The 12,306-nt window shown below is 39.2% G+C and overlaps 1 protein-coding gene and 1 long non-coding RNA gene across 4 annotated transcripts in view; one reads left to right on the top strand and one right to left on the bottom strand.

Annotated features, from left to right (window-relative positions):
- MYRFL (myelin regulatory factor like) overlaps window positions 1-12,306 on the bottom strand; it is a 43,539-nt gene that overhangs the window by 25,585 nt on the left and 5,648 nt on the right. For all 3 annotated transcript variants that reach the window (XM_085221174.1, XM_010708090.4, XM_085221177.1), the window contains exons 2-8: window positions 11,930-12,020; window positions 8,085-8,152; window positions 7,734-7,992; window positions 6,216-6,307; window positions 4,307-4,454; window positions 2,213-2,408; window positions 1,066-1,142 (exon numbers count right to left, since the gene is read on the bottom strand). In XM_085221174.1, coding sequence (XP_085077300.1) covers window positions 1,066-1,142; window positions 2,213-2,408; window positions 4,307-4,454; window positions 6,216-6,307; window positions 7,734-7,992; window positions 8,085-8,152; window positions 11,930-12,020 — 931 coding nt within the window. The remainder of the gene's footprint in view (window positions 1-1,065; window positions 1,143-2,212; window positions 2,409-4,306; window positions 4,455-6,215; window positions 6,308-7,733; window positions 7,993-8,084; window positions 8,153-11,929; window positions 12,021-12,306) is intronic.
- On the top strand, window positions 9,438-10,213 carry LOC146545252 (uncharacterized). Its single transcript, XR_014882557.1, has 2 exons — window positions 9,438-9,649; window positions 10,033-10,213. It is a non-coding gene; the product is annotated as an uncharacterized LOC146545252 (long non-coding RNA).

The following is a 12,306-nucleotide window of genomic DNA, read 5'->3' as shown; positions in this document are numbered from 1 at the left end:
GAGTGAGGGTAGTATGGTTGGGTTGGACTTGATGATCTTTGAGGTCTTTTCCAACCTTAGCAATTCTATGATTCTATATGATGAGAATCTGTTGCCTGCGAAGGACATCATTTCTCACTATTGGATTTGAATTTACACATCAAAACAAAATAAATAAATTTTACTGCTTGACAATTTTTTCATCTACATCTAATTTGTGTGTTTCAAAGTATAAAATGTACACGTGTGCCTCCACAGCACAACTCTTGTAAGTGATAAATAATAACATTAAAGAGTTTGCATGGGGAAAAAAACAGTCCACCTTCCATCTTCTCAACTGCCATGGGTGAAAATTGCACCATCATCACACATGAAACAACAGACATACACCCAGATGCATTGCTTTTCAGAATGTAAAAGGAATGATAATGCTATGATAGTTAAGTGAAAATCCAGCTCTCTGTCCAAGTTCAAAGTTCAGTTTTGCAGACTGTGTATTGCAACCTTTGTCACAACACTGTCCTGTCAAACTTGACACCAGCTTATCATTTTTTGCCCTAAGGCTTATTCAATTATTTATATAGAACAGATCAGCTCCAACAGGAGACACACCAGAAAAACAAATAGTGATTCTGCCACTGACTAAGATGCAGAAGAATGGCAGGCAATTCCCAAGAGAAGTTGCACATATGTTTCTAGCAGAGACACTTCCCCTTAAAAGCACTGTAAACAGATCTCATCCTTGTGTAGTCTCATGTCCCCGTAGCACAGGAACAGGAACATTACTTACATTTCTTAAGATGGAAAATACATCCACCACTCAGCTTTAGTGCCACACAACAATGCTGCAAGCTGACTACAAATACTTTGGATGGGCATACTTCGTACATTTGCCAAATTTTTCCCTTTGTGAAAGAATACCAGGTATATATCTGCAATTCTATCTGCTCACCCAGAACGAAACTGAATGAATCAAATGATTCATTTTGATCAAATGATCAAAAGACTGGCTTAGATTTATTGTGAGTTTCCAAGAACTGTGTGTCAAATTGAAATAAAATTGAATAAATTTCTCAAAATTCTTACCTAACAGGATAGAAAGTTTTTTTGCTTCGATCTGACTGAGATTGCTCAATAGCAATTGTTTGATTTGGAGCTTCCATCTATAAAAAAAAAAATGACAATAATATTAAATTTGGAAACACATGAAATTTGCAATATTAATCAGTAGGCAAACTGTGCCTAAAACAGTGCAGTCTCTCTCATTTCACATGGAACTGCAGAGAAAGTAACATGGGAATTGACCTGTTCAGCTGACAGCTAATCAGTGCTCTGTTCCATGTACTCTATATGGCATAACTTGAAAGAGAAGAAAACAAAATAGGAAAAAACACATAATAATTTGCAAAAGAAAAATTGCTTTCTGAATTTTGCTTGCTTCTATCCCAAATCATAGATGTAAATATTTAACATGAGGACTGAGCTATAAATGGCAGTTCAGTAAGTTCCTTTAATGTAAATGTCTGAGCCTTTCTTGGATGGTACCAGTCAGCACTTTGCTTCAGATGGGAACACACAACAGTAATGTTCAACAATTTCTTCTGCATTAATTATTTAGAACATATTAATCAAAACAGGTACAGGAATTTTTTTTAAATCACTGAATTTTGAAAGGAATTGAAAAATTGGTAAAATCTGTCAGGAAAAAGAAAAATTCGTACTAATTCTCTATATGTAAGACTGTGGACCCATAGTGGCTGGAAAGACTTTGGTTCTTAGAATGAAAACCTGACAAGAATAAACACGGGTATTGCATTGGTTTTCTACATGTGAATTGTTCGGGAGAAAAAAAAAAAGATTTGATTCATTTTCTTTGATTTTTGAGCTTTTCTTTTAACACTTCTATTTGGCCAGTGGACAAACTGGCCACCTACACACCAACTGGCATCACTACACCACCCACAGAGGGAAGAAAATTCCAGACAGTGAGAAGGACGTGACTGAAACCATGAGTAAGACAAACGTTATACCTTTCAGCATGTAACAAGCACAAGCATCCACAAAACATCACTCCCATAACGTTCCACACAGAAGTCATTAGTAAATTGATGAGTTGTCTTTTATCAGTTCTTGGTCAAACGTGTTTACAAAAAATTCATTTATTGATCTTATTCTACAGATAATCATGTATTAACATGAAAAGCAATGCACATAGTAGAGGATAAATACTTGCCCTTATTCCAAAAGCTTTCAAGTAAAACTTTTCTATTGGTTTCACCCCCAGCTGAGTTTTGACATATTTTGGATGACCAGTGATTCTAATATGGACTGTGATTTGGAAATGATTCTTCTTCTGGCACACAAAGGCATCATCTGTTGCTGAAAAATTAAATCCTTTGTCTGTGACAATGTGATATCCTATGGCAGGTCTATGAAAACAAGAAAGGATAGCAATTTTAAGTACAGGTATATTTGCATCTTTAGTTCCTACTTTTGCGTGGATTAAAAATTCATCTGCTTTTATGGACAAAATGGGAGTGGAAATACATCAATCAATCCCAGTTCTACAGTTATTTTCTTCTTAGCTTCTTCAAGGTGTAAGAATGAAAATGCGTTTAAAATGTACTGTAATTTTCATCTGACACATTAAATGCTTGGAAAGCAGACATGGGGAGCTTACATAATCCTCACTTATAACTCTGAGGATGATATGAAGGAACTCTGTGCACCTACAAGTACAACAAAACAATTTAGTATATTCAAGTATTCATTACAACATTGCTATAAACCACAGAGTTGAACTACTACTGCAGACGCAATGCACTAATGAGAGAGCAGGATTCCCTATTCTGTTCCTCAGTTCCCACACAAAGTTCCTCTGCAGCCTTTACTCAAATTAACAGGAAAGTTATAGAAACTGACCCTCTGGGCAGACCACTATAAAACTCTTTTATAATGTTGTAACGTCCTACCTCAGCTAAGAAAACTCCACTCCATTTATTCTAAAGGACCAATCCATTACCCAAGGAGAAAGAATATTCTGTCCTTAAGATTAACAGCAGACAAGGGAAGCTATCAACGATCTTTCTAAAACACCCAGTGAATTCATCATTCCTCTTCCAGTCCTCTGATTTAAACGATGGGTAATTCTGAAATAATAGAACTACATGACAATGCTCTCTTATACGGGCATTGTCCTTTCTTGCTAATAAAAGTTGGATAATTACTATCCCTTGTCTGATGCTACAGTGAATCTCTCATTACTACAACTACTGAAGATGGCTTTTCAGAACTCATCCATTTATTTGCATGTTACTGGTTGGAAGAGTCAAAACGTACAGACTTTACTGGCAAAGTACAAACTTTTTATCTTTTTATAAATGATGAATGAGTCCCTTCCAAACAATCACAGATTATCTGACAAGAAATGAAAAGTTCTTTAAAACTATTTCAAAAGAACACAGTCATATTGTTGATAATTTATGTTCTTATTCAGAAGCAAAAACTGTGTGCTGTGCTATAAATTACAGCACATCTTGGAACAACAGCACTGCCGCTGACCTCGCTTAAGTGAAAGACTGATTTCTTCTGCTAACAGTATCTTAATCGTCCTTAATGGTAATCACACACGTTTTTTGATTTTTTGAAGATAAGCATCACATTGTCTTATTTCTGTTGATACAAGCTACCAAGAAAGGCGAGCCTGGAATTTCATTTTTAAGTCTGCGGGAATTAAAATGTAACTGGGCAGGCAGCAGATGAGAAGTCTCCCACCATCATCTCTAAGATCTATCGCAGCTACCAGCTGAAAGTATAGCGACAATTAGAGTCCATCCAGATGGACACTTCATATCCCAAACACATCTGAAGCACTGAGAGGTTTCTTACAGTTCTCCTTTATACAGGAATATTCTTAGTTCTTGACTGAACATTTTACACACAAGTCTGTAGACTTCAGTTATGTGAGCCCAGAAGTAAAACATATCTTCTATTTCCATTTCTTTTATGCTCAGTAAGTATATTCACTAATATGCTTTAAAAAATAAATAAAAACTAACAGGTATTCGGGTTAAACTCATTTTTCTTTTTCTCTGAAATCCCTGAAGGGAAATTAGAAAACCTAGCATGAATTTCAAGCAGCGTTTAAAGTTGAGCTTATCTGATACATCCGAAAATTCAAAATTCAATCCCACCACTGCTATACCTCCTTCTCCAGTTTTATATTCAGGAAGAACAAGGAATGACAAATGTAGCATTTATTCCTATACAGTGCCAGAAAAAAAATAAAGAAAAAGCTTTTTTTCCAAGTGCAATCTTCAGTGCTTACAGTTTTTCATAATTAGAGTTCACTAAGCTGTTCCACTGAGAAGCTTGGTATAGTTGCCATGTTAGAGCTTGGCAGCATTTTTCCAAAGCTGCATTCTGTCCATCACTGTCATATTCTTGCACTTCAGCGGCACAGTCCTTGAGAACTGCTGTAGGGAGATAGAAATCCCGCATTAACATTTTTATATAATTACATACATAAAGCACAAATTATTCCAAATATATTTAAATCTTAACTTTCCTTCACAACTACTCCAAAAGACCTTGTCCTAGAAAATAAAATTTTCCGCTTGCCTGATTTGCAAAATATTACACAAGTAGCATTTCCTATTTTTATTATCTCCCAAAGGACGTGTAGTTCCTTTGGAAGTGGGGGAAGGGAGGAACCAGCCCCAAATGGAGAGCTAAATAAGTAGCTCTGTAAGAAACTGTGCAAGAAGCAAAGTGGGACGAAGAAGTGCAAGTACAAGAAGCAAAAGAAATACAGGTACTTCCCATTCTTTCCAGTGGAAGTTTAAACTGAATATGTTCACCGCAATAGGTTCTTAGTTCCAGAGATAGAGACACAGTTTCCACTCTGGTTACCTGGTTAATGCTTTTTGCATATATATGACATCATTATGAGACAGTGTAAACTGTAATTCTTAGAGGTGCTTTACATTTCATGATGACAGAGGAAAATGCAGTAAGGGAGACAGATAAATGGGGTGCAGTAAGGATGGGAGAGAATATGTTAGGGTTGTTAAGCACTGGAATAGGCTCCCCAGGGAGGTGGTTGAGTCACCATCCCTGAATGTGCTTAAAAATCGTTTGGATGTGGTGCTCAGGGACGTGATTTAGCAGAGGATTGTTAGTTTGGGTAGAATGGTTGGGTTGTGGTTGGATTCAATGATCTTTGAGGTCTTTTCCAACCTGAGTGATTCTACGATTCTATATAAGCAAAGATATTTCTATGGTCTGTGGCAGCACAGTGAGAAAGAGCTCATCTTGACCAGAACAATTTCAGACCCAAGCATCATTTGTGAATCCCCATTTCTGACACACAAAAGGGAGTGAATATATTAAAAAATAAAAATTAAAAAATAAAAATTAAAAAAAAATTAAAAAAAGACATTCACACTTCATTTCTAGAAGATTCCCATGCCTTTTCTTTTCAATGGTTGTGTTCTTCTTCCCACTAAGTGTGGGTTTGTGACACAGAGTCCTAAAGATAGCATATTTAAAAGCATGTCTTTGAAGTATTAAAACCAGCAATAACAATTTTAGAGACAGAGGTGCCTGTTCTGGAACTGCCTCTTTTCTTCTTCCTGCAGTGGCAGACTTAGAGAGCTAGTCACAAGCGACACTGACCAAACACAAGGAGGCACCAATGGCAAACCACGGTAGTGGGCTTCTACCTGCTACTCATTAATAAAAAATCTAAAAAACTTAAACTCTAAAGAAATAGCATGCAACTCTCACATTTTCCACAGGGCTGGAAGTTCCTCAGGCAAACTGTAGAAAATGTATGAAGCTGAGAAATTAGATCAAAAAGAGAAACTGCAATCCGTTTTGCTCACACACCAAATTAATTCCCTATTGAACTGACCCACATTTCTTTGCCCATTCTATTTAGCACCAAGCTTGTCAGCAGAGTGTGGTCTCATCTGCAGGCTCACATGTGGAGGAAGGCACAACATTTGGAGGGCAGGCAGTCAGGGAGAATAGATGTAATACTTCAAATCTCTTAGCAAAATATAAATAGGTCCTTATTTTCAAAAACACTGAAAAGATGAACTGCTCCAAAGCTGGCAGTGGCAAGTGGGTTGTTAATACCTCTACCATTTCAGAGCTGGTAGGATATATGCTCTTTGAATACCCACTTGCCTATGGTATGAAATATCAAATTCTGTTTTCATGGAGTTGCTTACCTTGGCTGGAGTTGTTGCACCAGACTTGAGGATCAGTGGTATCTCCAAGCAACTGTGAGAGCTTCCTTTTTATGCCTGATGCTGCGGGAGTGCTTTTAAAAAATCACATTAAATTACTCCTTTCAGTCTAAACACAGTTATTAGAGTCATATTATAAGAGAACACCTGGCTATCACAATCTAATTGTATTGTTACCCAGATCTTAATTTGCTGGGATGAGGAGATTGCTTATGGCTTTTAAAAACTGAATTATGCATTTTTTCTTCTAAAACATAAATTAATATATTTTTATGTATCATATTAATGGAAAACTGAATCTCTTATAAAGGTTTACAGAGTACAATCTGCAAAATCACAATATCCTAATTAATAACATAGCATTTTCTTGAACGATTTTACTCTACTGAGTGTGAACTCATTTTCTTATACAGAAAACAAAATGTCATCAGCTGTTATTAAACTAATCTGTTAATAAAGACATCTCAAGGGAAAACTGGTTGGACGCAGTTTCTCAGAAAGTGAGATTTCAACATTTTCCCTTTCTGCAAAGGGGAAACCTTATTCCAAAATTTTTATATTATAAAATAGAACTTGGAATATCCTGATGGATGGGTCGCTCCTTCTGGAAAAAAAACCAAACCAATCTCCAAGTCACAGGCAGTCCTAATAGGTACGGATGTTTATGTTTCTCCACAAGTAGAAGAAAAGGTGTTTTTCTGGATTTGTTCAGAAAATCTACACTAGGTTGAGAAGTATTTTGCACCTTAAGTTCCAATAATGAAAACATTTCCTCAAAAAAACGATTATGACTAACAGAAACCTTCTACTACAAAGGAAACAATTTATATATAACCAGTTTCACTAAGGAACCAAGGCCCAGCTTCCTTTACTCACATCACCAACGTAAGATGCAACTGACTTTCACACAGAGAATCTACAACCCCAAGACTAACACTGATGAATTCATACGATCTCCCAACAACTGCGCGGATCCCATTCTGGCACACATTGGTCATTCATTCTTATTTAGTAAGTATCATGTTTGGATGTCTGCACTACCCAGTGTATTTTAAACAACCAAGCATCCAGAACACACTAGTAGATAAATATGGCAGATGGTATATGAATACCATTTCACTTGCTTACATGGATGTGACAATTCTTTTCCTCTCATGCCATGTGTCAGAATACGTCCAAGACCCTTATGGACAAGTCCCTACAATAAGTATTACAAAACCCCTAACTGTTTTTATAATCCAGTTATCAGCTACCTGTGGATTCCTCCTTAGCCTTGCATATTTCTTCAAACTGAAATGCATTCCTAGGCATTTTAATCCTAATTTTAATCAAAATGTTTAAAGAGCCCTCAACCATAAGTTTCTCAAACGCGTCTAAACACTGCCATCCTGTGGAAAATTCTGTACCCGCAGGGATTTTACACTAGTCCGTCACCACATCTTTTACCAGCTCCAATTTTTTTTTACTGTATCTGTCTCATTTTCTGTATAAAGGCTTTACCTAGAAATCTGAGATACATTTGGCTGAAAGTATGAATAATTAAATCCCAAAGAGTTGGAGGATGTAGAGTTATTCCATGGAGTCACAGCATTATCTCTCTTCATACAGCAGCCCTGGGGAATGCTGCAAGGATGTCCACTGCTGTTGGGGTCAGAAGAAGTCTCCAGAAATCTGTAGGGAAGCTTGCTGGGTGCCACAGCTGATGGACATGGGAATGGAGACTGCTGCCCACTTGGCAACGTAGCATCACCCCACGTGGCTACAAGCAAACAGACAAGAAAGTTAATAGTAAAAAATTGAGCTGGAGACCTTCCTACCAGTTCATGGGGAGCCAGAACTCACGTCACCTACTCTTGAGCTGTGGTGGAGAATATGCTTCTGATCCAGAGTCTGGTGGAGAGTCTGGCAACTGTCTTTGCCTAGGAACGAAAAACAGATTTAATTTTTTACTGAGAGAAGTCATGGAGAACAGACCTCTCTTTCTCATGGAAATAAGGCAAAGCTAAAAGCAGCTGGAGAGGGACCACAAGGCTATTTAGAATGGTTTTCAGGATATATTGCTTACCAAGGTTGCCGCTCCTTCTCACAGATCAATGGCAACCTCCTTATCTTGCAGGGAGCTCCCATCGCCACCAATTCTTGGCCAAATATCCCTCCAAGGCAGGGGACTCACAGAATCACCAAGGTTGGAAAAGACCTTCAAGATCATCCAGTCCAACCACCCACCTATCACCAATAGTACTCACTAAACCATGTCCCTCAACACAAAATCCAAACGTTCCTTGAACACCTCCAGGGTTGGTGACTCCACCACGTCCCTGGGCAGCCCATTCCAGTGCCTGACCACTCTTTCAGAAAAGTAGTCTTTCCTAACATCCAGCCTAAATCTCTCCTGGAGCAGCTTGAAGACACCTCAAACCCCTCTTCATTCCCATGAGCTGCTCTTCAGTTACTTCTGGGCACACCAGAACGCCTGGACTCACAACAGCTCCATTCTCTCTAGACTACATTTTAAAGATCTTTAGCACTTTTGTCGGCAAACAGTACACAATTTCTTAAGAGATTAGTTTGGGCACAGCACCCCCAGACCCCATCAGGGGTCAGCAGGTCACACTGCAGCACCAGGAAGCAGCCCAAGGGAGGAGTAAAACAGTGAGAAGCACGTTGGTCCTATTTAAAGCAAGATTTCCTTATGAATTCACCAGAAGGGTCTAGAAGCTTAAAGTGGGATTTCCCTATATTGCAAGCTACTTTCCCTCTTCATAACCCTACATAAATTTCCTAGTTCCATTTGGAAAACATTGAGGGGGACCAACAACTTCTATACATAAATGATGAAAGAATTAAAAATAAAGACAACTAACAGGTCAGCCCCAGAAGCTTCTCAAAGCAAAGATTAATTTGAAAAGAAAAAAGGCACAAAAACCCCTGTCTACCATTGCTGACTTATCGCATATAACACAAGGGTTTAGCAGCTGGCAGAATCTTGACACGTACACTTGAAGGAAGAACAAATTTTAAGGTATACTGGAAAGGGTTTCAGGGTTTGGACAGCAGGAGCTGCAGGCTGCATGAAGGGAAGCAGCCATGAACTGCCCAGTGCCTATCCAAGCTGACTGCAGCCAGACATGAATGGTTCCAGATAGCCCCAGCACTCACAAAGTGCAGCAGACCATGCAACACCACACGCAGGACCACCACCCAGCAGCTCTGTGTCACACCTGCAGGACAGCACTGTGCTCTGCCACATCCAGGCAGAGCTGGGCTGCCCTCTGTCTCTGTGTACAGCGACACGAGCAGAGGCTCCTTTCCCGCTTTGTGTTACATGAATGGGGAAGTAGGAGCACAGGAGGAACCTTCACACCCCGCTGTGAGGGAAGGTCTCAGCTCCTTCAGCCACCGGTGGCCGGCAGCAGGTATGAGGGCACAGGGCTAAGAGGCAGGAAGGCAGCTGTCCTCTGACCAGAGCCAAGCACTGGCAGCTTAACAGAGGAATCCTGGCTGGGGACTCAGATATTCCACATGATCCACAGCAGCCTCTGTGCCAAACCCCATAGACAAGCAGGAAAGATTTCTGTTTTAGCAGCCTTGCTCAGAGAGGTCACTGAGACAGCAAAGAAGTTAAGTGTATTATTGCCTGGACTGATTTTTAAAATGTTTGCTGTTTTTTTGTTATTCAAACAGACACATCTGTGAAAAAAAGAACTGGTTCCTTTTAAAGAATTTCAGGAATGCTGCTCTGTACAAGAACAAGCTTGCCTGTGGTATTTTACTGTTGCTGCTTCCTTTTGATTTACAGGTGGAAACTGAACACTTCCTTGTCTGCAGCTGACACGAGAGGAGCATTGCTCTGCTTATGGCTCAACAGATACCCAAGAGCTCAGCCCCACTCTCATGCTTGAGGTTTGAAAGCTGTTTCTTGATTATTTATTCTTTGGCACATTTATTTTATTATACTGTAATACACCCCATAGAAGTTATTGTAGTTTATAGTCTGTTTTACTTTTGTGCTTCTAGAGTTTCTCCTATCAGACAGTGTAAAGGATTACTCCCTTAGAGAGAGGTGTGGAACCAGACCGTGATGCTAGGGCAAATCCCTCCTGAGTAGCTTACAGCACAGCAGCAAGGTGTTTCCACACGACATAGCAAAACCATTTCTTCTGTGCTGGAAGTGGGAGCAGCTTAAGTCACCAGCAGACTGCTACAGAGGCTGCGCTGCTGGCTTCAGTCCCATGAGAGCATAGGTCTGTCACATCTCATAATTCTTTTAAGTTTTTCAGCTCTTCACAATCATGTTTTTAAAGCAGTTTAAGCAAGAGAAAATCCCATGCCATCTTGCTGCTGTTCAAACACAAGGAAGAACTCCTTTACAGTAAGGGTGGCAGAGCACTGAAACAGGCTGCCCAGATTGGCTGTGGAGTCTCCTCCTCTGGACATACTCAAGACCTGGCTGGACACTTTCCTGTGCGACCTTCTATTGGGGACCTGCTGTAGTAGGGAGTTGGACTGGATGATCTCCAGAGGTCCCTTCCATCCTCTGCAATTCTGTGATTCAGTGAAAGGACATAATATTCTCCTCAATTGCATTAGAAATTAGGAGGTTCAGAAATTGGCTCTTAACCCTTCCAGGCATACTTACAAGCTGTAGGTTCAAACACTGCCTTGGAGCAGATTATTTTCTTGCATATGCACATAGAGAGTTAGTAGCACTGCAACTGTAGTATCTATGTAACGTACCTAAACTGCATGACAGCAGATACATACATCTATACATGCCTTTTGTATGAAAGCAACAGAATAACATTTGAAAGTTATCATCAAGGAGTTTGATAATCTGTTTAATCTGATATATATTAAGACATTTGAAAATCAAATGCTATGAAGATCTATAAAAAGCAGACTTTTCACTTCTATTTCCTGACTGTGGCCAGAGAAAGAATCAAGTCATTATTCATGATTTAGAGTAGAGAGAAGCCGACTTAAGCTACTGTGAATAAATATGTGCAATGGCAAGTGGGTCCACAGTGAGAAATCCTGCAGGCTGTTTAGTTACCCTATAAAAACATCCACTGTTGCTTTGCTCTTGGCAAACATTGGCACATTTGTAACATTTTGAATCTAACTACAATCATGTGACAGTTGTCTAGATGAACAGTTTGGGTCTGAAGTCTTTGATAGATGTGTTGCATAACCTTTCACCCTTAACCATGACCCCTTGTATTACGCAGCCTTTGTAACTCTAAGAACAAGTCTCAGAAAAGATTAATGGTGAACTCCTCTGCTCTGAAGGGAGCATTAGAATAAAAGCGGTAGCCCTGTTTCCCTTAGACTGGGAGGTTTACATTAGTCTCTCAATTTATTATACATTAATCTCATTTACATCATTTATTCTGCACATAAAAACTAAACCAGCACTTAGTTACATTAAAAAATAGCAGCTTTGCATTTAATGCCATAATTAGCATAACAGTTGTGAATTGTTCCAGACTTCATTACCATCCATTCTGTTGAACTACAAAATAACATATTTCCATTACTATTCACAATTTATATTTCCAGCTTTCACGCAGTTTCAAGTACGGAAATAAGCACCTCACAATCCTACCAAACCTAAGAGATTTCAGGTCTGACTGCTGCTTTCAGATTTTAACCAGTGCACCACTGAAAACAATTTCATTTGTTGCTGTAATACTTACAAGGTTCCAAACTCTAAGTCACTGCTGAGGAATTCTTCCAACATACTTGTATCCACCATGGGGTTCTCCAAGGCTCTGTGGACATCTTGCTCTGCAATCAAAGATGTCACTCTTGGAATTTGTCTTTCTGACATTTGTACACAGTCGTCAGTATTTCAGACTAAGGAACGCTGCCCATTATCTCATACAAAGGAAAATAGTCAAAGATCAGTCCTGCCCTACCACAGGTGAGCATCTCGTGAGTTACAGACAAGTCACACTTCTATTTGGAAGTATGGGCATATTCACTGAGGGAGAAAGGGTGACAGGAAATGCAGAGTAAAAGAGAGAAGGTGAAGATGACAGCACCAGAAAAGCATCAGTTTATGCCTGTCATG

Source organism: Meleagris gallopavo, chromosome 1 (genome assembly GCF_905368555.1).
Source record: "Meleagris gallopavo chromosome 1, MGAL_WU_HG_1.1, whole genome shotgun sequence".
In the NCBI taxonomy this organism is placed as follows: Eukaryota; Metazoa; Chordata; class Aves; order Galliformes; family Phasianidae; genus Meleagris; species Meleagris gallopavo.
The sequence above is the reverse complement of the archived record's forward strand: the minus strand, read 5'-3'. Positions and strand labels throughout refer to the sequence as shown.